The following is a 24901-nucleotide window of genomic DNA, read 5'->3' on the forward strand; positions in this document are numbered from 1 at the left end:
ATAATAAATCAATAAACGTATACAGCATGACAATCAATCATGACTGATAGGGAAAATTCTCACTAGGATTAAAGACTCACAAATTTCAAGTTAGGGTGCAACCCCTCATTTTATAGAGGAGAAAACTGATCCATCTCTCCTAGATGGTTATTTGCAAATAAAAGAATAAGAAAATTCCACTTAACAAAAATGTTCCTGAAAACAACATGTTAGCATTTTGGTCAAGCTCTGATTTTTAAACATAAATAAAGAGAACTTCAAAGTAAACACTTTTCTGTGATATCACAATTAGGAGAAGAACATTTTCAGCATCCGTAGGCCTGAATGAATCAATAGTCGGTTTCTCATTACTGTCAATGGGAAATGCATTATGACAAATGGGGTAGTTTCTCATGGAAATTACCAAGAGGCTTAAAATTACCTAAGGGTGAGAAATGAGCCATATATATTAGTAACTGAATAGTGGCCTGTAAAAGTAGGATTCATTCTGAGACATTATAAGAAGCATTTGTAAGGAGATGTGGTTTTAACTGCATGAGGGATAAAAGATGGGTGATAAGAACAATCAACAATCATTTATTATGTGCTCAACCATCAGGCACTGTATTAGGCACGTGGGCCAGAAATACAAAAGTGAAACAGCTCCTGTTCTCAGTGAACTTTTAAATTCCCTTTAGGGAAGGAAGATGTACCTATGTAAGTAAATATAATACACGTACAAAGTGAATACAAAGTAATTTCAGGGGGGACACTGGCATCTGGGAAGACTAGGAAAGGGAAGGATTGATGAATTGATAATTAATTTGTAAATTATAAAATGAGGGAAGGCACACCCAGTTCTTTGGATACTTGCAGGAAAAACCACAATTGGCAGCAGGAAATGGGGTTGCAATCACACTTTAATAATCACAGAAGGTACAGAAACAAGCAGGGACCACGGTACAGGGGAAGATGGCGTGGAAACAGGACGACGGAATGGTGAAGTAAGCCAAGCAGCACAGGGAAGAGGATGGTGAGGGGCAGTGGCAGAGAATACCCCTCACATAACCATGGATTAGAGTCGGGAGAACTAAGCATCATAGACCCGATGGAAATGGAAGACTCTGGGGACAAGAATTTTGAAGTCCCATTTTTAAAGGGTTTTCTGGGGAAAGACCAACAACTCCTATCTGGGCTACCTAGTTCACTAACTAATTAATTAGTTAATTAACATATCCAAAGCATGTCAGACTGACTGGTAAAACTTCCAAATTACATCTCAAAGATATCAGTACCTTTTGGATGCTCTGCTGGTCTAGAATTTTGGTGGTCTGGAACTTGTTTGTAATTTAAATAGTATAAAACCAGAAACCGTGATAAGCAGTGCCTAGATGGCTTCCCTTGATTCATTACATATTACTAAGATACGAATTTTGGTTAATATGTGATACAATTTGTAAATGATGCTCTTTTGAGCTTTGGGACAGTTTGTATGTGACTTCCAGGTTTCCCTTAGCAATCTGATCTTGTGCTACTGCTCCATTATACTAGCGATCTATGAAACTCACTATACTTGACTAGAAGGAAAGGTTGTCAAGGGGACCACAACAAGACACAATTTTAACACAATGGAGAAGAGAATAAGCAATTTTATAGCACCTACTATGTACCAGACACTGTGCTAAGCAGGTTGTTTTTTTTTTTTTTCCCACAGATATCTCATTTGGTCTTTACAACAACCCTGAGAGGTAGGTACTATTATTATCCTCATTCCACAGTTAAGGAAACTGAGTCAAAGGGCTCACATAGAATGTGGCATTTGAGCTGAGCTTTGGAGGTATATAGAGATTATAAGATGTGAAGGTGAGGAAGGTGTTCATGCCAGACATGACAGTTCATGTATACAAGTGTATAGTGGTTACATAAATATGCATAGATGTTTATACATACATATATCTATGTATTATATATATTATATATATAATATATATATAGGTACTACTTGTCAAAGTTTCTGGTTTTATATGTATATGTGTGTATGTGTATACACACACACATACACACATGCATCATAGACCTACAGGGAGAGATTGAAAGGTACAGTCAAAAGAGTCTCAGTTTTAGACTCTAGAAAACGGGGGTAGATGATCTCAAAGGTCTGTTATAGGTCTAAATCTTATGAGCCTAGCTGTCTGAATTTAGGCAAGTCATAAACCCTCTCTGGGACTCAGTTTCTTTATATATCTAAAAGGAAAGATTATATCATGTTCTTTACATATTTAAAAGGAAAGATTACATGATGTCATCTACTTCTTCCTTACATGATTCAAGAATGGAGCCCAGAGGTAAGACAGTACAGTACAGCGGAAAGAGCAACGACTCTGGATTCAGAGGGTCCAGGTTCAAATCCTAACTCTTATGCTTACTACCTGTGCAACTTTGAGCAAATTACTTAGCATCTTTGGGCCTCAGTTTCCTCACCTGTAAAATGACAGCATTTGACTAGAGAGCCTCGGAGACGCCCTTCCAGCTCTAGCTGGATGATCCTATGACCCAAGGCTGGACATATAATCCAACAATCAAACAAGTAATATTTATTAAGAATGAAAAAAAAGTGGGAAGGAAAAGGGTCTAGAAGTACCCGATGTCAAACTATACTGCAAACTACAATGATCAGAATAATTTGGCACTGGTTAAGAAACACAGAAGTCAATCAATGGAACACATTAGGTATTCAATACACGGAAGTGTTTGACAGTGTTTGACAAACAGAATGGGGTCTCCTACCTGCTTGGGTAAAAGCTCATTACTGGACAAAAATAGCTGGGACAGCTGGAAAGCAGTCTGGCAGAAAGTAGGTATAAACCAGCATTCACACCATACAACCAAAATAAGCTTTAAATAGATAACTGACAAACATAATAAGTGACATCATTAAGAACAGAGGAGCATGGAAGAAATTTTTCAAAACTAAATTTCAGATCTATGGATAAGGGAATAATTTATGCCCAAACAAGGGATAGAGAAGCTCACATTAGATAAAATGAACAATTTTGATTACATAAAATTAAAAAGGTTTTGCACAAACAAAATCAATATAGCTAAAATTAGAAGGGAAAGAGATAACTGGGGAAAAAAACCATTACAGCAAGTTTTTCTGATGGGGGTTTCATTTCCAAGCTATATTTATGAGAAAAGGGTTCAAAATTTATAATAATAAGAGCTATTTCCAACTGACAAATAATCAAACGCTATGAAGAGGTACTTTTCCAAGAAAGACATCCAAGTTCTCAAAAAACAAATGAAAAAATAATTACAGAAATGCAATAAAGCATCTCTGACGTTCCACTTCACACTCATTAGGTCAGCAAGTTGACAAAAAAAAGGGTAATGATAAATGTTGCAAAACACTAATGATAAATTATGCCTTCTACCTATTGGAGTAAAGGTGTGGAATGGACCATATATTTTCAGACACGGCCAATGTGTTGAGGGCTTTGTCTAATTATGCTTAGTACTATTATGTTTTACAAGAGTGGTATAAAGAAGTTGGGAAAATCATTGGGAAGTGTGAATGATGCAAAAAAAGACATCAATGACACATTTTAAAAAGCAAAAATATAAAAATGGAAGAAAGGAATGAATAGCAAAAAGACTGAGTATTGTAGGCCAAGCGTCATATTCTAGTCCTGACTCTATTACCTTGCTGTGTGAACTAGAGCAATTCACTTTACTAGTCTTATTAATAAAATTCTTTAATTGAAATTTATCTCTAAAACCCCTTCCATCTCTAACATGGGTCTGTATATAGTAGATAAATTGTCTACTATATTCAGAACACTATACTAGGTTGCTACAAGAGATACAATTGATTTTAGGTCCCCAAGTTCAGCTTCAAATAGATGCTTTCTACTGGCCTCAGAAAATGCTACATATCTGTTTTCTTTTGGGAAGTAAATAGTACAAAAGAGGCAATCTTTAGGAGTTTTCTCTATCTTGATCCTGAACTATGGATTCCCCAGGGACAGGAACAGACTGCTTAGCTAGAAGCCAAAGACTGTTCTTATTTTAGTACTAGATGAGAGACAACTAATATCCCTGGATTTAGAAGTGTTGTTGTTGGGTTTTTTCCCCTTAAAAGCCTAGTGGAGGGTATTTGATTTTAAAAAAAAATTAAAACTGAAATATAAAAACCTCCCTCTCTTTCCATAGCAATAAATCCATACCTTACACCTGCTCACTGATAATGTATCAATGCTTATACATCTCCAGCCCACATTCCAGTGTAAATTGCACTGTTCTCTGCCAAATTCCACCCCATACATACACCCCAATCACATCCATCTCCTACAGCAATAATGAAATCTGCAATATATCATGACTACACGCACTTGCAGATATTTGCTGATGTTACCAATTTCAGAAAAAAGGGATCACAAGCTGATGCTGGTGTCCAAGGACAACAGTTGCCAAGAAAGAGGAAAGACATGACCTCACAGAAAAGAGAAGCCAAAAACAAACAAAAAAACTCCAAATAAACAAAAACTCAAACATGCTAAAACAACTGGTGGGGGAAAAAGCACTAACAAATGCTGAAGTCATATGCTGTATTTGTGACTCATTCTCCTTCATTTAGGAGCAAAGGACCCATTAATATTTTTTCTTTCTTTTTAAAAGAAGTTTATAGGTTTTCAATTGGTTCAATTTATGTTTTATTTATTTTAGGACTATACCTCAAGATAGAATAACTTTCAAGATAGTCAGCATTAAACTTTGTAAATAAAAATTACACAGCCCAAAGTCAGGCTGCATCAAAATTGTAACTCAGAGATTTTCATATATATGTGTATATATCTATGTAGATATATATACAGATATACAATAAATTGGTATTTATAGAAGTAATAATAACTCTTTCATAATATGCTTTAAATTCTACAAAGCTTTTTCTTCACAATAATCCTGGGAAGTAAGTAGGAGTTTGTTTTGGGGGGTTTTATTGGTCTGGTCTTATTTCATCTGTATTAACCCCCACCCATGTAGAAACTCCCTCCATTGTCACAGGTCAGCAACTCATCATAATTTAGAGTACTAAAGAGTTGCTCCATACACTAAGAAAAAAAGCAATGGTCACAGAGCTACTACCTGCATAATATAAGTAGTTTCATATATAACATTTTTGTGATCTTTGTATATTGAAATGTTTGTTTGCAGAAATTTGCTTGCTTGACTGTAAATATTTGTAACGATGGTTTTCTTTTCTTTTTTTGTCAATTGGGGGAAAGGAGGGGAGGAGAGAAATAAATGTTTATTAATTGAAAAAAATGGAAATGTTTGTCCATCATTTGTTAAAAATCATAATTTTTAAAAAATGAAATTTTAAAAGTAAATAATGGAGACACATTAAACACATTTTGTGATATCTCATAAATAGATATATAAGAACGAAAATACACAGTTGTGTGTACTCATCCCCCAAATGTCTCCATTTATGATGACATCACAATCTGAATTTGCTCACTACTCCATAATAACATCACAGTTACTTACTTGGGATTTTATCAGTCATGGTTTATTAGGACATATAACAGCAGGAAGAATCCTACAAGAAGCACCTCTTTAAAAATATAGACATGCTGATACATATTTATCTTACCTTAAAGCTTTTAGTCCAAAGTACATAAAAAGCTCCTTCCCCAAAGTTTCTACACCACTGTAAACACATCCATTAAGCAGTCCTGGGAAATTCCAACAGGAATCTTTATTACTGTTCGTTGGAGCAATCTGCTAGGAAACACACATATACACATAAACAAACACAACAAAATTATAATTCAATTCTTAAACATATTTATATTACTGTATGCACAGGTGCATCTAAATGAGGTGAGATCATCTCTCCAAAAGTCAGGTAATGTAATCAGCCGTTTACAAAGAGAGGAGATCCTGCCAAATTGCCATGCAATCATTTAAAAAGAGAAGATGGAAGAAATGGGAGGTGGGAGGAGTAGTTAGCAGACAGCTGGAAGAATAAACTGAAAATTCTTGTCATATAATTTGTTCTTTCAGGGCCACGATTCTGAGCATGATTTTTTTGTTGAAAGAAAGTTGAAAGCTATGTGAAAATTTTGTGTATATATATATATATATATACCAACATGCACACACAAGTACACACATACATTCTCTCTCCTAAGGCAAGATATAAAAATATGCCTTCCAATCCAGATCCCTCCAGAGCTGTATTTCTCATAGTGAAGCCAAGAATCCTCAGTGGATCTTGGGAGAGATTTAAGGGCCTTGTGGAGACTGGTGCTATTGGCTCTGAAGTTATTGGGTGTTGGCAATGTCTGAATGAAAAACTGGACTTTTTTCCCTCCCTCTCCTGATACCAAGGTGATATAGGTCATAAGATTTCAGTAGTTCTCAAAAATTTTCCAACCTATGACACCCAAGAGATCTCTCATAAACCTCCATACCTCACATCACTCATTCCTCCCCACTCCCACCCTTTCCCACCAATTCCCTTTAAAAAAGGAGCCCAAAGCAGCTGATTGATATACAATTCTAGAACCGAGAATACACAGCCTTGGAAGAGTGGCACAATATTCAGAATATGCATTTATTAAATTCTTTTTTTAAAAAAATAGCTAATCCAAAGATAAATTTAATACTAGCTTTCATTTAACAACTTAGAATTATAGAATTTTAGACCAAAAATAGATCATCAAGATCATATAATGCAAGTCTTTTGTTTTATAGATGAGGAAACTGAGACCTAAAGAAGTTAAAATAAAGGTAGGGCTGGGACAAAAGCCCAGGTCTCCTGACTCTCCTTCCATTGTTCTTTTCACTACACCACACTGCTAGTTCGAAATTAACCAAGTTTGACTTAATGAGGTCTTAACCGCAAAGACTTTAAGCAGAACTTTCAACTGTTTTCTTAATACTTAAGCTCCATGAACTTTGTCAGCTTTTATTTACTTCCAGTGAGAGCTAAGTTCCAGCTCCACTATGTGATAAGAGTAGAAAGGACCCTGGCTTTAGATTCAAAATACCTGGGTTCAAATCCTGTCTCTGATACATACTCTACATATATGACCTTGGGTAAGTAAACTATTATTTTCTGGACTTCAGTTTCCTTATTTATAAAATGAGGAGGATGGCCAAGAAGTCCTCTGAGGTCCCTTCCAATCCTAGATCTGTGATGTCAAAGAACTATTTCTTACTACCCAGGTAAGGATTTTGTCATCAGCTTATTGACCGAGAAGGTACTGTTGCTTAATGGTCCAATATGAAATATGATCATTTTTAACAGAACTCACAACTAACCAGGAATAATTAAAAAATTAGCTGCTGGAAACTTATCTTGGCCCAAGCTATAAACAATTAGACAATGAACACTTGACTTTCTCATGATGTCCTTTGTAATTCTATTTAGCAGTTAATATATTACTTGACATTTACACTTTTCCCCATCCCTCCTTTGTCATACCTAAGTATGACTGAGAGAGGTTCCCCTTACCATTTTAGAATGGCTTAATAATAAGAAATCTTCAAAACAACACGCATTTTTGGAGCAATGACATATGATTTATTGTGCTGATTACCATTTATCCTGCCTATGCATGGTTGAACACAGAGAAGACAGACTTTCTCATTGCAGAGTAAGGCTTTTCCATAGATAAATATCTCAGCTCCAGTGCATGTCACATTTATTTTTTCTCACATACGGAAAAAAAATTAGTTGGAGAAATAGAATTGTAAAGGCAATGTAGGATCATTTCAAGGAAGGGACAACTGCAACAACAGAATGAAAATATGCTGTTTTTGAACCAGGAGAACAAATTATAAGAGAACATCAATACTGTAAAGACAAATAACTTTGATTAAGACTTAAGAACTCTCATCAACACAATGACCAACCATAATTCTGGAAGACTGATGACAAAATAAGCCACACACCTCCTGATGAAGAGCTGATGGACTCAGAATGAAGACTGAGACATATCTGGACATGGCCAATGTGGGAATTTGTTTTGCTTGACTATACATGTTTTTAATGTTGGTTTTTTATTTGTTTGCTTTCTCAATGGAAGTTGAAGGTGGGTGGGAAGGAAAGAAAGCAGATTTTTGCTGATTGAAATAAAATTATTTTTTAAAAATGTTGCTTTTGTATGGTCTGTTACCTGTCCCTGCCCCCCTAAAAGCAACAGCAAAGAAATAAATCACAACTACAGACCCATGTCCTTTTTTCTCATCACTATAAATCTCTATGAATACATTAATCCTCTATTATTGCATTGATGAAAACATGAAGAAGGGACAGGTATGCTTTCAGATGAATTTTTCTAGCAGACCACATCTGTATGGGCAGACAACTGACTTAGAGGTGTAGGTCCTACTGTATATATTGTATATTGACTTCAAGCAAGCATTTCACTAGATGGATTGTGAAATATAGCCTTTAAAGCTCTCTGTAGACTGGCATATGTCAAAATTATTATACAGAAATTATTCCAGCAGGTTTCTTCATTGCAAGGGGAAAATAAAATAATGTCCCCTTGATGAGGTTCTCTATTCCTAGATGATGTATTAATTGTACTGAACCCTAGAATGTTATATGCTCCTCAGAGAAATCTCCAATGATACAAAAAAAGATCAGTGTAACCATCCACCCTGAAAAATAAAGTGGATGAATGGCATGCAACTGAATGAGCAGCCTAAACTAGTGAAGTAGCATACTGAATTGATTTTAAATGAATAAAATGAAACTGAAGAGGAAGGACATCATACTGGACTACCTGTGTGAAAATGAGTAATTAGTGCTCTCATTGATCTCTAACTTCCCACCACAGCAAAAGACCATCTTTTTCATGCCAATTTTCCATTAATAACGCCATGGGGCTGCAAATTATACAGCTATCATCAGAAGAACTTAAATTCCAAACAAGCCACTGGGAAATGGAAAGAAGCATGGAGAGACAAGTAGACTGTAGCTTGTCACCAACAGTAACCTGTGCACAGGGACCAATATAAGGTATTATCAAGGATGTGTATGATCAACAAAGGAGGCAGACTGATCATGTGAGCTGAATGAGAGAAAAGAGGCAGGCAATTTGCATGGCCTAGAGGAATTGCTGAGATACTAAAACAATAAGAACAAAGGCTTCTGAATAATTGATCTTCTATGAAAGATTAATACAAAAACCTCAACATGAATTGCAGAAGGCATGGAATGAACATGATTTGCATCAGTGGAGGGAGTACTTCCACTCAAAAAAGTCATGGATGCATCAAAGCAAGGGGAAGAAAGTCACTGATATGGTTTTCCTTGATGCAAATGCGCTTTAATTATGTAGATTTCACTCATGCTAGTCTTTATCTGCTCCCGTTTTTCTTGATGTTACAGAAACAGCCCCACTGACATGGAGGCAAGACAGGGGACAATGGAACAACTTGGAAGACAGCAGGAGATATTCCCTCCAAACCCTGAGACCTATTAGGAAGTGATGACACCAACAGGGAGCAGCAAATCACAGAAATGCTGAGACCAGAGAAGGCTGGTGGCAATGACTCATCACATGCCTTGTTAGGCCTTCTAGGATTAGAAACAGTTTTGCTTCTCTGGTACAAGAAGGAGAGGCCCCCACAGCCATCTTCCCATACCCTAAATCAGCGTGATGTTTTGGAGGAATGGATACTATACACAAAAATAGGCTCAAAAATAATGGTTATTATATAATGTTTACTATATAATGGTGGTTATTCTTTGAACACACTAAGAGATTTGCCCCATATTGGCTTGGTCCCATGAAAAGTGACTGGGTTACTTCTACTGAAGAACAGAATTGCCGAGAGCTATAAGCTGAGCAGTAAAACCAGGTGATATAGAGCATTTCCTGGAGGCAAATGGAACTGCTAAGTGACTAGACCAGGGAATACAGAGGAGCTGATAGTAGGCTACCCAACAGACGCTGCCAAGGATGTCAATGATAGCAAAGTGACTATGAAGTGGTGGAAGTGAAGGGTGACTAGAGATGCCTGCTGAGAGCAGCAGAGTCTGAAGGAGGCAAGCAACAGAGAGCAGAGAGTAGCAGGGATGCACAGGCACAGACATACATGTAACACCCATAACTGGAGGCCTACCCAGAGCAGTACTGTAAGTCACAGGTCTCTGAAGGGGAGATACTGTCAGGAATCTTTACTCCCTTGTTAAGGCACTGTGTCTTGTTAAAAATGAGGTATACTCCTATTCATTCCAATTCAGGAATTCCCAAAGCTCTAACCATATTAATTTTTATAACTTTCTTTTCATAATGTTATAATCCCCATCTTCCTGGATATATTTATTGAAGTCTGAAAGAGGTTAATTCAAATCATGGACATTTATCTTTTCCTTTAAGTACTTAGATATTATACAATTTGGAAAACATATACTTAATATTGATTCTGTTTCATTATCTATAATACTTTCCCAACAAGGAAGTTTCTCAACAAGGAAAATTGGGAAATTTTCAGTTGTTAAAAATATCATTTTTTTCTTACAGAATTATATTGTTTTGAAATAAATTATCCTTCAGTACAATTGATTTCCTCTTTGGCATAATATCATATTCCAATTTCTGTTTTTATTCATTGTTGATGGTGAGTGATTTTGACTAGAGTTCCTAAGTATGTGACTAGACCCCTTACATTACTTTTTCTTTGACCTAGAAGCTTTGGAGCTTGGTAATCATATGTCTTTTGTTGTTGTTGTTTAGTCATTTCAGTCTGTCCGACCCTTTGTGACCCCATTTGGGGTTTTCTTGGCAGAAATACAAGAGTAGTTTACAATTTCCTTCTTCAGTTCATTTTACAGATGAGGAAACTGAGGCAAACCAGATTAAGTGACTTGCCCAGGGTCACACAACTACTAAGTGCCTGAGGACGCATTTGAACTCAAGTCTTCCAGGTCCAGAGCTCTATCTACTGTGCCACTTAGCTGCCCGATCACATGTCTAATTGAGTTAAATGGGTGGTTCCTTTATTCAATTTATCTACACTTTGCCCCTGAAATACTTCTAGGAAACTATCTTTTTTATAGGACCTGAAAAATATTATTTAGGCTTTGTTTCGTTATCTTTTGAAGGCCAATGATTTTTCAATTATATTATCTCTTTGGGCATTACCTTGTAGGTTAATAGTTTTTGGTTGCATTTTAAGAAGGCTACATGGAGGGAATGTGTTTCAAGCAAGGCAAATCACTTTCCTTATCTATAAAATGAAGAAATAGGACTTGATCATCTGTAAGGTCCCTGTCCAGGGTTAAAATTCTATGATACTAAATGAAACTAGAAGAATGATTCTTCACAGCTCATCAATTAGATGTTTCATTGATATTCCAGAGTTGTTTCTTGACATAAGGTTTCTGCAACATCCAATAGAGTTTTACAAAATGTGCTTATGTTGCTATGTGTAAGATTATGCAACAGTACTGCAGCTACAAACTCATAGAATACCTAACCAATAGTTATGGTACTGCTTATATGGCCAGTGTTTTCATACTGGTGTGTACTAAAAATAAAGTTGAGTTATTATATAAAGACAACCTGTTAGGTGGACTGTTTATTTTATTTTACTTTTATTCTTTGTTGCTAGGCAATGGGGTGAAGTGACTTGCCCAGGGTCACACAGCTAGTAAGTGTTATGTGTCTGAGGCCACATGTGAACTCAGGTCCTCTTGACTCCAGGGCCTTTGCTCTATCCATTGCACCACCTAGCTGTCCCATATGTGTGTGTATATGTGTGTGTGTGTATATGTGTGTGTGTGTGTGTGTGTGTATACATATATATATACACATATATATGTATATGTATGTATATATATATATTTGCAAAATTAGACTGAAGAGATATACTTTATGGCAAGAGTTCCTCACATTTTCGCATGTCATGGACCCTTTTGGCAGTCTGATGAAGCCTCTGCTCACCTTCCCAGAATCCATGTTTTTCAGTTTTATGTAATCTTCCCCCATAAGGACATAAGCTGAAGAGCAAATACGGTTTTCCTTTTTCCTTGCATTTATATTCCCAAAATTTAGCCCAGTTCCTAGTGTAAACATGCAATAAATATTTGTTGACTTGAATGTTTTTAAAGAATATACATAGGATTATAAAGAAAACCGATTATGTTGAAATATCATTATCAAAATATATATTTTTTAATTTCACTGATTCAAAGCTGAGATGCTAAGTTATATGGAAAATAGAGAATTGGAAATCCACTGATAATTACTAATAACTCCGTTTCTTTTCTTGCACCATGTTATTATTTTTTTTAATCTAAAGTTAAAGAAATGTTTCTTAGGGTGCCTTTTGTAATTTAGGCTTCAATTGCTTAGTGCAATGGTATGAGGAACGTATTATGTGGTTTCCTTAAGTATGCTTTAAATGCTGCTCTGTGGAATAATAAATGTTTCAAACATATGGCAGAAACCTTTTAGCATCTTCAGCTTTCTGTCACAAATGCCTAGAAAACATGGGATCTGTCTTGTGCTTCTTGACCTCTCTGCAGCCTTTGACATTGTTGTTCACATTGAGAACCCTAACCCCTCACAATCTCTTCTCCCAAGCTTCTCCCGACACTGCATTCTTTTTCCTGGTTCTCCTCCTACCTGACTATTCTGTTTCAGTTTCTTTGTGGGATCTTTATCCACATCACTCCTAATCATGCGTGTCCCACAAGGCGCTGTCCAGGGTTATCTTCTTTTCTTTTCCCTTTAGACCACTTCACTTGGTGATCTCATCACCTCTCACAGATTCAAGTATTCATTTGATTCTCAAAAACCTATTTAACCAGCCCCAACCTCTCTAACTTCAAGTCTCACACCTCCAATTGCCAATTGGACATCTCAAACTCAAAGCATCCAAAACTGAACTCATTATCTTTCCTCCCCAAAACCTCTCCCCTTCCAAACTTCACTATAGTACATATATATATATATATATACACACACACACACATATATACATATATACATACACACACACACATATATATACATATCTCCAGTATAGTATAGAGTAGAAGGCACCACCATTCTTCCAGTCCCCCAGGCTCACTACCTAGTTATCATCCTAAACTCTTCACTGTCTCTCAAACCTCTTCTCTCCTCCCTCATATCCAATCTGTTGCAAAGGCTGATCCATTTCACCTTTCCAACATCTCTCTCTGACATTACTACCAACTTAGTACAGGCCCTAGTCATCTTATCCCTAGATTATTATAATAGTTTACTGGTTGCTCTCTCTGCCACAAGTCTCTAGCCACTCCAGTCCATTCTCCATTCACCAAAATATCACCAAAGTGATATTCCTAGAGCACAAGTCTGCATAAGTCACTGCCCTTCTCCAAAAACTCCAATGGTTCCCTATGACCTCCAGGATCAAATATAAAATCCTGTTTGGCATTCAAAGCCCTTCATAGCCTGGCCTCCCCTACCCTTTTAGTCTTTATACACCTTATACCCTACTAAGTAATCCTCTATCTAGTGACTCTGGCCTCTTTGCTGTTCCTTGAAACAGACACTTGGCTCCAGGCATTTTCAGTGACTGTTTCTCATTCCAGGAATGTTCTCCCTATTCAGCTCCACCTCCTGACTTCCCTGGATTCCTTCAACACCCAGCTAAAGTCCCACCTTCTACAGGAAGCCTTTCCCAATCCCTCTACTTGCTTCTGCCTGTTGATTGGTTCCTATTTATGCTATATGTAGCTCGTTTGTACATATCTGTTTACATGTTGTCTCTTCCAAGGAAGAGACTGTCTTTTGCATTTCTTTGTACCTCCAGCAATAAGCACAGTGCCCTGCACGCAGCAGTCATTTAATAAATACTACACTAACACGTACACTATTTTACACTATTACATGATCTTGCCTGAGGTAGATAAAATTTGCCATCTTTCAGAGTTCATCTTTCCATAAAAACATCTTTCCATTCATTATGTTTTAACCAAAGATTATCCTTCAGATCAAAAGGACCAGAAAATGAAAAGTCAGAGAAAAAAATATTTAAGAGTGTACTGAGAGTTGAGATTCTAACTGAACATTTGCTCTAAAATCTAATTTTTAAAAGAGTAGATGTACAGTTTTAACTTCTGTGATCCATCCTAGTTTCTGTTATCTTTCCCAATGAGGTAATAATTTCTTATTTTCTCAACTAAGTCCCTTCCAGCACAGTTTAAGTTTATTTCCTCTTGTCTATGGGGTTTGACTTCTTTGGGCTATCTCATTACCACGTTGTAAGTGACATGATAATAATTGGGTAATCATTAGTAAGGCCTGAGTACCAGGTTGTGCTGCTCTCTTGTACAATCATCTTGTAAGAGCCCAATTCAAATGAATGGAATCTCCCTGGCAGGAGAAGTAGATAATAGCCTGTATACACATACATGTATATATTTATATTTATATATATATAATCTTTTAATATAATAAATATTATATATATAAAAAATCTCCCTGGCAGGGGAAGTAAGTAATAGCCTGTATATTCACAATAGTGAACAAACCCCAAACACCAATAATAAGCAAAAGCCTCCTAACTGGTTTCCCAATCTCTAGTCTCTTATCTCTCCAATCCATCATCTGCTCAGCAGCTAAAACAGATATTCTGCAAGCAGAGGCCTCCAAGCATGGCACCAGAGAAAGGATGAGAAAATTCTCTGCCATTCTTTTGTTAAAGAGGTGGGTTTAAGGAGTATAGTTTTGTTAATTGAAAAATGTAATTTAATTGTTAAAAAGTAGCTGAATGACAGTCAACTCTGGGCTTAAGGAAAATCTCTTGGGCAGCAGTGTGGAGGATGGATGATGATGGGTGAAAGACTTGAGGCAGGGAGATGAATTAGGAAGCCACTGAAATAGTCTAGGTGAGTAGTAGTGAGGTCCTGGTAACTGTAAAGTAATGAGAAGATCCGAGTTATGAAAGGTGTTGCTGAGTTTGATGTGGATGCAGCAACTGTTTGATACGTAGGATGAGGAAGACTAAGGAGTACAACATGATGCTAAGTTAAAAACTCAGGGGCTCAGAAGAATTGGGGTACTGCCAACAAAAACAGGGAAGTTTAAAAGAAGAGAAGACTTAGGGAGGAAAGATCCAGTCTAGAATGTGTTGCGTTTGAGATATCTTTAGGATATTCAGTGTGAAATGTTCAGTAGGTGATGCTGACTAGTACGCAGAAGACAGACTAGGGCTGGCTACAATGATCTGTGAATCATCCATAAAGAGAGGATAGCTAAACCCATGGGAGTTGCTGAGGTTACCCAGACAGAATTTGCAGAGAGGTGAGAAGACATCCAGGAGACAGTTTGGGGAATATCTACAATTAGAGAGTTGTTGTTCAGTCATTTCAGTTGTGTCAGACTCTGTGACGCCATCTGGGATTTTCTTGGCAAAGATACTGGAGTGGTTTGCCATTTTCTTCTCCAGTTCATTTTACAGATGAGGAAACTGAGGCTTGCCCAGTTAAGTGACTTGTCCAGGATCTCAAGTTGGTAAGTGTCTGAGGCCAGATTTGAACTCAGGATTAGTCTTCCTGAATCCAAGCCCAGCACTCCATCTTCTGTGCCACCTAGCTGCCCCTCAGGGTATGAATGAGCTAAAATGGAAATTGAGGAGGAAGAGTCAGGCAAGAGAAAGACCAAGAGAGGAAAGCATTAAGAAAACCCAGAGAAGAGAGAATGTCCAAGAGGTGGTTAACAGAGTTAAATGCAGCAAATAGGCCCAGAAGGATGAAGACTGAATAAAAGACCATTAGATCTAGCAAGTAAGAGATCACTGGTAATGTGAGAGAGAACAGTTTCAGCTGAATGATCTGGTCAGAAGCCAAATTACAGATATTTTAGAAGACAATGAGAGAGTAAGTGTAGGCACCAGTGTAGGTAGCTTTTTCTAGGAATTTGTGAAAGGGAAGAGAGACACAGGAGAATAGCTTAAGGGGGTTGATCAAGTATACACATAGAAGGACCGGCCTTTACATGAAGAAGGGCCAAATCATTGTCAGAGACGGGGAAAGGACGATAGAGTTGGGGAATGACAGTGTAAAGGAATTTTTAAAGAGAAGGGAAGGAGAGAGAGTTCATGCTGAATGGCCTCAGTTTTCTCAAGAAGGCAGAGTCCTCAGCTGAAAAAGATTAAAATCTGACATCTAGAATTTAAAAGAACTAGTCATTTCTATAGGAGTAACATGCACTACCCAATGGAAAATTGGTCAAAGAACATAGCAGATAATTTTCAAAGGAGGAAATGCAAACTGATAATAGCCACATGAAAATCTCTTCAGGTTCTCTATGCCACCAGTCTCTCCCCACTCTAATAGCGTTCACATAGATGACAATAATCTTCATAGGAAAGAGTTTTGACTATCCACTACCTTCAACCCACCCCCCAAAAACCCCAAAGCTTTAATGATTTCCTATTTAGTGAGACAGTCAAGGATTTCTCCATGTGTAAAATGGAAAATACCATCTACCTCCCAGGATTGTTCTGAGGACAAAAGGAGATAATAAGTGCTTTGTAAATCTTAAATTCTATAGAAATGTTAGCTATCTATATATCATTAATTATAGTAAATATAGTAAACCTGGGTTGGAAGTCCTGGATCTGCCACTTATGAGTTTCGTTATTTGACTTGAATTTGGAGTCAGAAAACCTAATTTCAAACCTGGTTTTGTCATTTATTTCCAATATTACCTTGGTTAAGGACCTCAGTTTCCATCTGTAAAATTAAGAGTTTGAGCTAGATAACCTCTAAGCCCCTTCTAGCTCTGAAATCCATGATGCCATGTCCCTGGGCAAATCACTTCAATTTTCCTAGGTTCTCCATCTAAAAAATTAGAGGTTTGACTTAACTGATAATTTCTAACATGAAGATAAAACTTCCCACTAAGGCTAACATCCCCCTCAAAAAAGAAAAAAGTTAAACATGTAAAGCTTACTCTACTTATTTAGGACTAATCAGTCAGTCAACAAGTATTTATTAAGTACCTCCTTATGTGCCAGGCACCCTGAAGTGTCTAGAGAGGCAAAGCAATGCAAAAAACAGTCCCTCCTCCAGGAGTTAATGGGGGAAAGAAGATGCAAATTATGTACAAATAAGTTATACACAGGATAAATTGGAGACTGTCAATGGAGGGAAAGCATTAGCATTAGGAGAGGATTAGGAAAGGCTTCTTGTAGAAGGTGGGATTTTAGCTGGGACTTGAAGGGAGCCAGTAGAATGATTTCTTGAGACTCCATACATGTAACATAATTGGTGGTCAATGAATATTTGTTGAATCAATTTCTTTTTAAAGCTTGTTGGGGGGGAGGGGAAGGGGAGGAGGTATGCTAGTTTTCATGGTTGGCTACTTTCCTTTCCCTTCGAGGGCAAGAGTTTTGCAGTCAGAATTAATATATACTACAATGTGAAAGCCATCCAGTAACATTCAACAAGCCATACCTCCTGGGGGCTCTTCTGCAGGACGGCTCAAACTGAATCTTTTAAGAATAGATTCTAAGTTCTTACCAAAGGAATGCCCCCTCATCTTCAATGAATGCTACAGCATCACAAAGCTAGCAGTAATAGCTGTGCTAAAGCAAATTTAAAATAAATAAATAAATAAGGCGCTAACTTCACTTCAGGGAAGCATAAGTCCCAAGAGATATTTATTAGAATGCAAAATTGTGGTGAGTGGAAAATTGAACTAAGCCTCTGGTATGCATTTGAAGTGTTACATATTAGGTGTGAAATATATATCAGTTGTAGAGTTGTGGAACATTAAGAGAGGCAGAAAAGGGAAATTATAGTTGAAAGCTTCAAAGTAAGTGTATCCATCAACTTTAAAAGGGGAGGAAGAGAGCAGAGAAATAACCCACTGCTCCCAAGGCCACTTCACAGAATCACAGACCATTATAGCTGAGAACCTCAGAAATCATCATCTAACCTGCATACGTTATAAATGAGGAAACTAAGGCCCACTGTGATGCAGTTCCTGGTTGAACTTCTGGTCTTCTAATTGTTTCTTATACTATACCATACTACTTAGCAGTGTGATCTTGGCCAAGTCACTTCTTCTCTCTCTGCCTTTTTCTGCAAAATGAAACTATGTCATCTCAAAGATTCTTCTAGACTCTTTATGGTTCTACAAGAAAGGTTTTAAGCAGGAATCCTGGCTGTATCAGTCATCAGTTCCCATTAGCTCAATCAGTTAAAAAGCATTTATGAAATGTCTAATATGCATCAGAACTGTGTTAGGTGCAGTGGATTCTAAGACAAAATGAAGCAGTCTCTGGCCTCACAGAGCTCATATTCTATTGTTGAAGAGGGCATTTATAAGTTTAAACAAAGATATACCAAAATAAATAGAAGGCAATTTGAGGATACTAAGGACCATTCTTACTCTAAAAATCTACGAAATAAAACACCTGGTACAGTGGAAAAGAAAAGCCAGAAAGTTCAACTTGGGACTGAATTTCCGGAAGGAACAACTTTAGGAACAAACAAGGCTGGGGCTTGTCCCCTGAGTAACAGTAGCAAACACTGGAAACTGGGCACGCGGGGGTGTTTTCCAAGCACAGGTGTGTCTGAACCAGGAAGGAAGCAGAGCACTCAGGCCCCAGGGAAACCCAGTAGGAAGAGGGCACTTTAGGGGAGGGTCGCCCCTAGATGGGAATAAAGTTTGATTTGGAGTCAAAGGACCTGGGTTCCAATTTTGATTCTGCCAATTACTACCCGGAGGATCTTGGGCAAGTTGTTTTACAGGCCTCAATTTTCTCATTTGTAAAAAGGGGGAGAGGCAGGACTAGATGAGCTCAAAGGTCTCTTCTAACCCTAAATTTACGGTTCTCCCTCTTCAACGCCACGGAAGCGGGGTAAGCTTACCCAGGGAGAGGATGCAGGTGCCCCGGGGCAAGCTGCTGGGGGCCAGGGTGCCCCGGGCGGCTGCAACGCGCTTCCTCGTACACCGGTCACCGCCTGGCCCGGGCGCACCCGAGCCCGGATTTTCTCTGCATTCAGTGTGCACCCAGGCCCTTCCACCATTGCCCCGGTTGGCTCTCTTCCCTGGCTGCGCCGCCAGCTGTGCCTGGCCCGGAGCCTCCCCGCGCCTCTCGGTCAAATCTCCCGCGCGCTGAGCTCCGCCCCAAAGCTTCCTCCGGACTTCAGCTCCCGAGTCGGCTTAGGAGGGGCCAATGGGAGCTGCGACCCAACCAGCGGGCTCCAGGCCTCAGGCTCCGGCCCATCCCCGCCCTCGGGGGGCTGTCTATTGGCCCAGAGGAGAGGGTGATCAAGTGGGCGTGACCTAGGTTGGCCTTCTGGTAGGCTGGGGATAGGCTCTTGGTGCAGAAGTGTGTCTTCTCTCCTTCCTGTTTCCACCAGGCCCTTAGAATCCTAGAATGGCAGTGTAGAGAAGGAAAGGGCCATCGGGAGGTCGTGGAGCATTGGAAAGGGTGTGGGATTTGTCAGCCAGTCAATAAACACTCTTTAAGAGCCTGCGACGTGTCAGGCACCCCACTAAGCACTGGCCATGCAAAGAAAAGCTCTCACAATCTTAGGGGAGAGAGAACTGTGTACAAACAACGATAAACGGGAGGAGACAAGAACTTCGGTTCAAATGCCCCTCAACAGCTTACTACCTTACTACCTGGGCAAATGACTTTAGGCCTGAATTTCCTCATCTGTAAAACAAAAGATTTGGATTAGATCATCTCATTGATTCTTTTATGCTCCAATAGTCTAGGTGAGGCTCCAGAATCAAGTAACCTGCCCAAGACCCCGTAGGTATTAAAAACACAGTCAGGCTGCCAACTCAGGTCTTCTGATCCTGGAATTCAGCGCTATTTTTCCCTCTGGATCCTGGGCTCTTTGTGTTCAGAAGCAGGTTTCTGGGTAGTGCAAGAGGAAAACAATCAGGACAAGTCAAATTAAACAGATATACGTTTCTTTCCAAATTTAGCCTCAACCTCAGAAAGACGACATGATCCTAAATGTCTATGTTTCATACAGAAAAACCTTTAAAAGCAACAAGAAGGTTTTAAAGCCTCAGGGTGCTGGAGTCTTATCTATAAAGCATTTTGTGCTTCCCCCACAGTTACCTTTCGACACAGATCATATAATGAATATTATATCCCATTTTACGGATTACTGCCTGTATGATCCCCATTTTACAAATGAGAAAATCAAGGCTCAGAGAGATTTGATTTGATTAGGGTCTCTGACTGTAGTGTTCTTTCCTCCATGGCAAAGAAATGAGGCTTTTAGACTATCTTCTTCTGTCCCTAAGACGAGTATATCCTGTTTTCAGGTAGTTTTGTCAGATGGTCCTTGCCAAAATTCTTAAACCAGTGCAGACTGTCTAGGAAAGGGGTGGGGAACCTGTGGCCTCGAGGCCCTCAACTGAGGTCCTTTGACTGAATCCAAACTTCACAGAATGAACAAGGGCAGCACTTGAGGGCCTAGAGGGCCACCTGTGGCCTCAAGGCTGAAGTTTCCCACCCCTGATAGGAAATGGGTAGTAGGGTTCCACAATTCTTAATGGACTACCCCTGCAGTTTTGTAAATCAGTATACCTCTTTAGAGATTGGTGAACAGCTCATTATCATACAATATTAATTTATATATGCTGTGTGACACACGTTTCAGATTCAGTACAGGCTGTAGCATGTCCAAAACGAGCACAGGAGCTCTGGGTGATAAATTTTAACTTGAAAATCAGGTAGTATTGACACCTCATTTTATGCAGAAGAAAAGGGGGAGCATTGAAAAATTGGATGGATTCACTCAGAGCTAAGGACTTTAGAATTTTAGTTATTCTTTGCTCCTCTAGGATGTGTTTGCCACATGGTGAAGGAAGAATTGATTTGACTCCACACTAAGGTTTCTCTCTCTGCCCTTTGATAGGGCAAGCTCTTCCAATACCTCCCTCCCTTTAATTCTTACTTCAATCTAAAAGGACAAAATCATTTAGCTCTAGGTTTTGGTTTCCTATCTATGAGATAAGAAGGCTGGGCTAACTGAATTGTAAGGTCCCTTCTGGTTCTAAATCTAAGACTATGTTAGACATTAAAGGGACCTTAAAGGGCAGCTGGTCCAGGGTTTGTAATCAAACTTAGGACCTGGTTATAGTCGTCAGTGCTAGGAATATGAAATGATATGACATGATATAATATATAATGATATGGTATAGTATAATACAATACAGTATAAATAATCTGATCTCTTCCATCAAAGACCTTAATTTCTACCTTGGAATATAAACAAGTACCCAGAGGAATAATAAAAACAACAATAATTTTACTAATAATAGCTAAACTTTTATATAGTTAAGGGTCTGCAAAGTTCTTTACAGATATTATTTCAATATTATTTCAACTCTGTGAGGTAAATGCTAAGTAAAGCTATAGAATGAATACGGCTTTAATAACTTAGAATTGCATTAAATTGCATTAATAACTTAGAATTGCAAAATCTGTATCTTTCATCCAGGCTTTGAAATGAAGAGGGTATCCTTTCATGGCTTATGTAGAAGTATATAGGTGGGAGATGGATGGAATGAGGAGTTTGGGAAATAGGCAGTAGTCATCTTTGACTAGAAAGTAAAATACATCAATCAATCAATAAGTATTTAGTAAGTGCCTATATATTCCAAGCACTATATTGAGTCTTGGGGATAAAAAAATTTAAATGACATAACCCCTACATGAAAGACCAAGTAATGTGAAATAAGACCTTGTAGAAGGCCTTAAACACCAGATGGTAAAGATTGCATTTTATCCTAGAGGCAATAAATAATAGGAAGCCACTAAATATTTTTGAGTAGGAGGAGGATATGGTCAAACCTATGGCTTAGGAATATTATTTTAGCAGCTGGGTGAAGGATGGATTGGAAAAGGGAGAGATGGAAGCAAAAAGACCAATTGGCGGCTATTACAGTCTAGGTATTCTTGTGAATGGAGAAAAGGGGAAGGAGTTGTGGCAATATAAAATTGTTAGAACACGGCCTCTGATTGAATATGTGGGATGAGAAAGAGGGAACACGCAGGAATGGCTCCAAGGTTACATGCACCTGGGGTGATGGGGAGGATAGTAGTGTACTGAACAGAAATATGAAAGTTGAGAAGAAGGGAAAGGTTTGGAAAAGGAGGTGATGAATCTGTTTTGATAGAGATTGAGGGAAATAATGGCTCCAGGAACATAAGATCGGGTGTTCCTGATTTTGTCCTTCAGCAACTTCCCAGGTAACTTTTTTTCTCACAGTCATGTTGTCTCCCATGCTTCCCCATCCCAGATCTTTACATTCATAATACTTTTTTTCTTTATAAACCATCCAAAAATCCCACTGGATCCACAAAATATACTTCAAGATACAGCTGTAACTCGGAACTTCTATTTGCCTCTTCATTGCAAAGGAATAATTGACAAATTACAGTTCTTCAGCTTGGTTGGATGTGATTTAAATCACAATTTCAAAGCACTATTAATGCATCAATGTCAAATACAAATGTCATCGAATGAATGAAATCAAATAAATATCAGAACATTCAGTATTTCTTCCTCATGCCCACATATTTTTAGCAAAAAAAAAAATTTAAAAAGCAACAACAGTTCAGGACCTCAGGCTACCTGGAATTTAATGGGAAAGTGAGTGTTGAATCATACCACTTAGGAAGATTTCAAAACAAAACAAACAACAAATCTCTAATGTCTTCATGTGGCATCCTGGGTTTTAATCTGTTACAGGTGATGAAACTGCACTCTTCTCCTTAGATGGGCGGTGGGCAGCTTCCCAGAAGGGATGACAAACATGTCACGAAGGGGAGATTTCTTTAATTTCTGCTCTCTCATATAAATTAACTGAATCAATTTAACAAGGAGAAATGGCATTCATCCACACTCAACTCCACACAATTTGAGCTCTGGATCTAGGAAACTATCATTAGTGGGCATTATGTGCAGGTGTTTTGCATTGTATTTACTAAACAGCCTCCCACTTCTTCACATTAAGAGAAACTTTTAACCATTAGACTATCCAACATGCAATAAAATGCTCTGTAACAGACACTAGTTTGACACTTTTGTAGTAGAAAGTAAATCCCAAACATAGGAACCTCTCAAGTTGGTTATTTTTGTTCCACATATCTGTGGAAATTCACAAGTTATAGAGGCTCCATCAACAGGAAAAGAACTTTACCTCTAGACACTCAATATGATCTAACAAGGCTACATACAGCATTGAGACCTGGAGTGCAAAACTACCTTTGTTTTATAGGCAAAACTATCCTCAGTGTCTACTGCTTGTTTGTGCTCTTTTCTGGGGTTAAAGCAAGACAGAATTGTCACCCTTGAGTTTTCATACTGTCACTTCACTTCCATTTTCCTATGAAACAAAAATTTCTATGAATCCATATCACCATCCCAGTACAAACAGGGATGAGATAAGGATACCCTTCTGCCCCCTGTTAACATCATCCTAAAAATATTAGCTCTAACAAGAAAGGAGAATGAAACTAAAGTAATAAGCACCAACAAAAATCAGGAAAAAAAAATCTCTATTTGCAGATATCATGATGATGCACTTAGAAAACCCTGGAGAATTAGTAAGAAACTAAAGTCACAGCTTTAAAACTATTACAATTAATTATAATAATGATGATGATGATGATAATATATATTTATATGGCAATTTAAAGTTTGGGAAGTATTTCCATACATATCTCAGTTGTACCTTATAAAAACTCTGTGAGGAGATTTTATGTTATTTTTATTCACATTTTTACAAATGAGAAAACTGAGCTTCAAAGAGATTAAGTCACTTGTTTATTGTTACATAACTAGTATCAGAAAGATTTATTCTCAGTTCTTCCTAACAATATAACCTGTACTCTACTCAATACCCAAGCTAATATTTAAAGTAGAGATTTTTTTTTTAATGTTTTACTATAAGTGACTATTTAAAAAAGTCTAAACCAATGGGCTTCAAATATTTTTGATCTCACACTCTATCATCAAAAATTTTCAATCACAGATGTCAACATATTTAATTATTTAGAATTTATATACATACATTACTAATAAGTATATAATACAGTTTATATAACATAGAACTTAAAAAATTTGAGTTAAAGATAAAATAATAAAATATTTTGTTCATTAATGATACAAAAACCTTTTTGTAGAACAATGTGATGAAGTATTCATTTTTGAAAGTCTTGGTTAAACACTTTGTGATATAGTGATTAGAAAGTCTACTTCAAAGTTCAATTTATTTTAATACTTGGTTTTAATCATACAGTTTAAACAGATCCTTCAACAAAGATTGGTAGATCCAAATGGAGAACATCATTGACTGGTTACTAAATCATGACACTAATTTTTCAATCCCATTCACCATTTATGCAAATGTTTTTGTTGAAATTTGACAAGTAAATGTTCATCTTCTCTTAGGTCGATCAATTATTCTTGCAAACTAATTGGAAAGAATTATTTTAAATTAAATTATTTTAAAAATAAGTTCTAGACCCACTGAAATTCCTCATCTGGAAAATTTTAAATAGCTTAGAAAATTCTATTTCCAATTTTTGGGGGGTATAGGAAATTCCTTCCCACTTCCCTCCATAGAAGACATACTTATATTGTTTTCAGCAAACCAGTGAAAAGAGAATGAGAATCTAGCAGTAGGGAGAGATCAACAATGTCAAATGCTGCAGAGAGGTCAAGAAGGGTGAAGATTGAGAAAAACTCATTAGATTTGGCAATTAAGAGAAATGGAATATGAGTATACATATATATGTAAATTCTCTTTATATAAAGAGATATGGAATATGAGTGTATATGTATATATAGAGAGAGAGAGAGAGAAGTATAGATATGTATATAGAGATATCTATATAGATCTATATCTATCTG

At 37.6% G+C, this 24901-nt stretch overlaps 1 protein-coding gene across 3 annotated transcripts in view; it reads right to left on the reverse strand.

Annotated features, from left to right (window-relative positions):
• Positions 1-19087, reverse strand: part of NEIL3 (nei like DNA glycosylase 3) — a 52950-nt gene extending 33863 nt beyond the window's left edge. For 2 of the 3 annotated variants that reach the window (XM_027837359.1, XM_027837357.1), the window contains exons 1-2: positions 18881-19087; positions 5636-5766 (exon numbers count right to left, since the gene is read on the reverse strand). In XM_027837359.1, the coding sequence (XP_027693160.1) occupies positions 5636-5766; positions 18881-19039 (290 nt within the window). In that variant the 5' untranslated portion in view covers positions 19040-19087. The remainder of the gene's footprint in view (positions 1-5635; positions 5767-18880) is intronic. The other variant, XM_027837358.1, reaches the window with a different exon arrangement.
• Positions 19088-24901: the final 5814 nt, after the last annotated feature.

The sequence above is a fragment of the Vombatus ursinus genome, unplaced genomic scaffold, assembly GCF_900497805.2.
Source record: "Vombatus ursinus unplaced genomic scaffold, bare-nosed wombat genome assembly UNPS02014821.1, whole genome shotgun sequence".
Lineage (NCBI taxonomy): Eukaryota > Metazoa > Chordata > Mammalia > Diprotodontia > Vombatidae > Vombatus > Vombatus ursinus.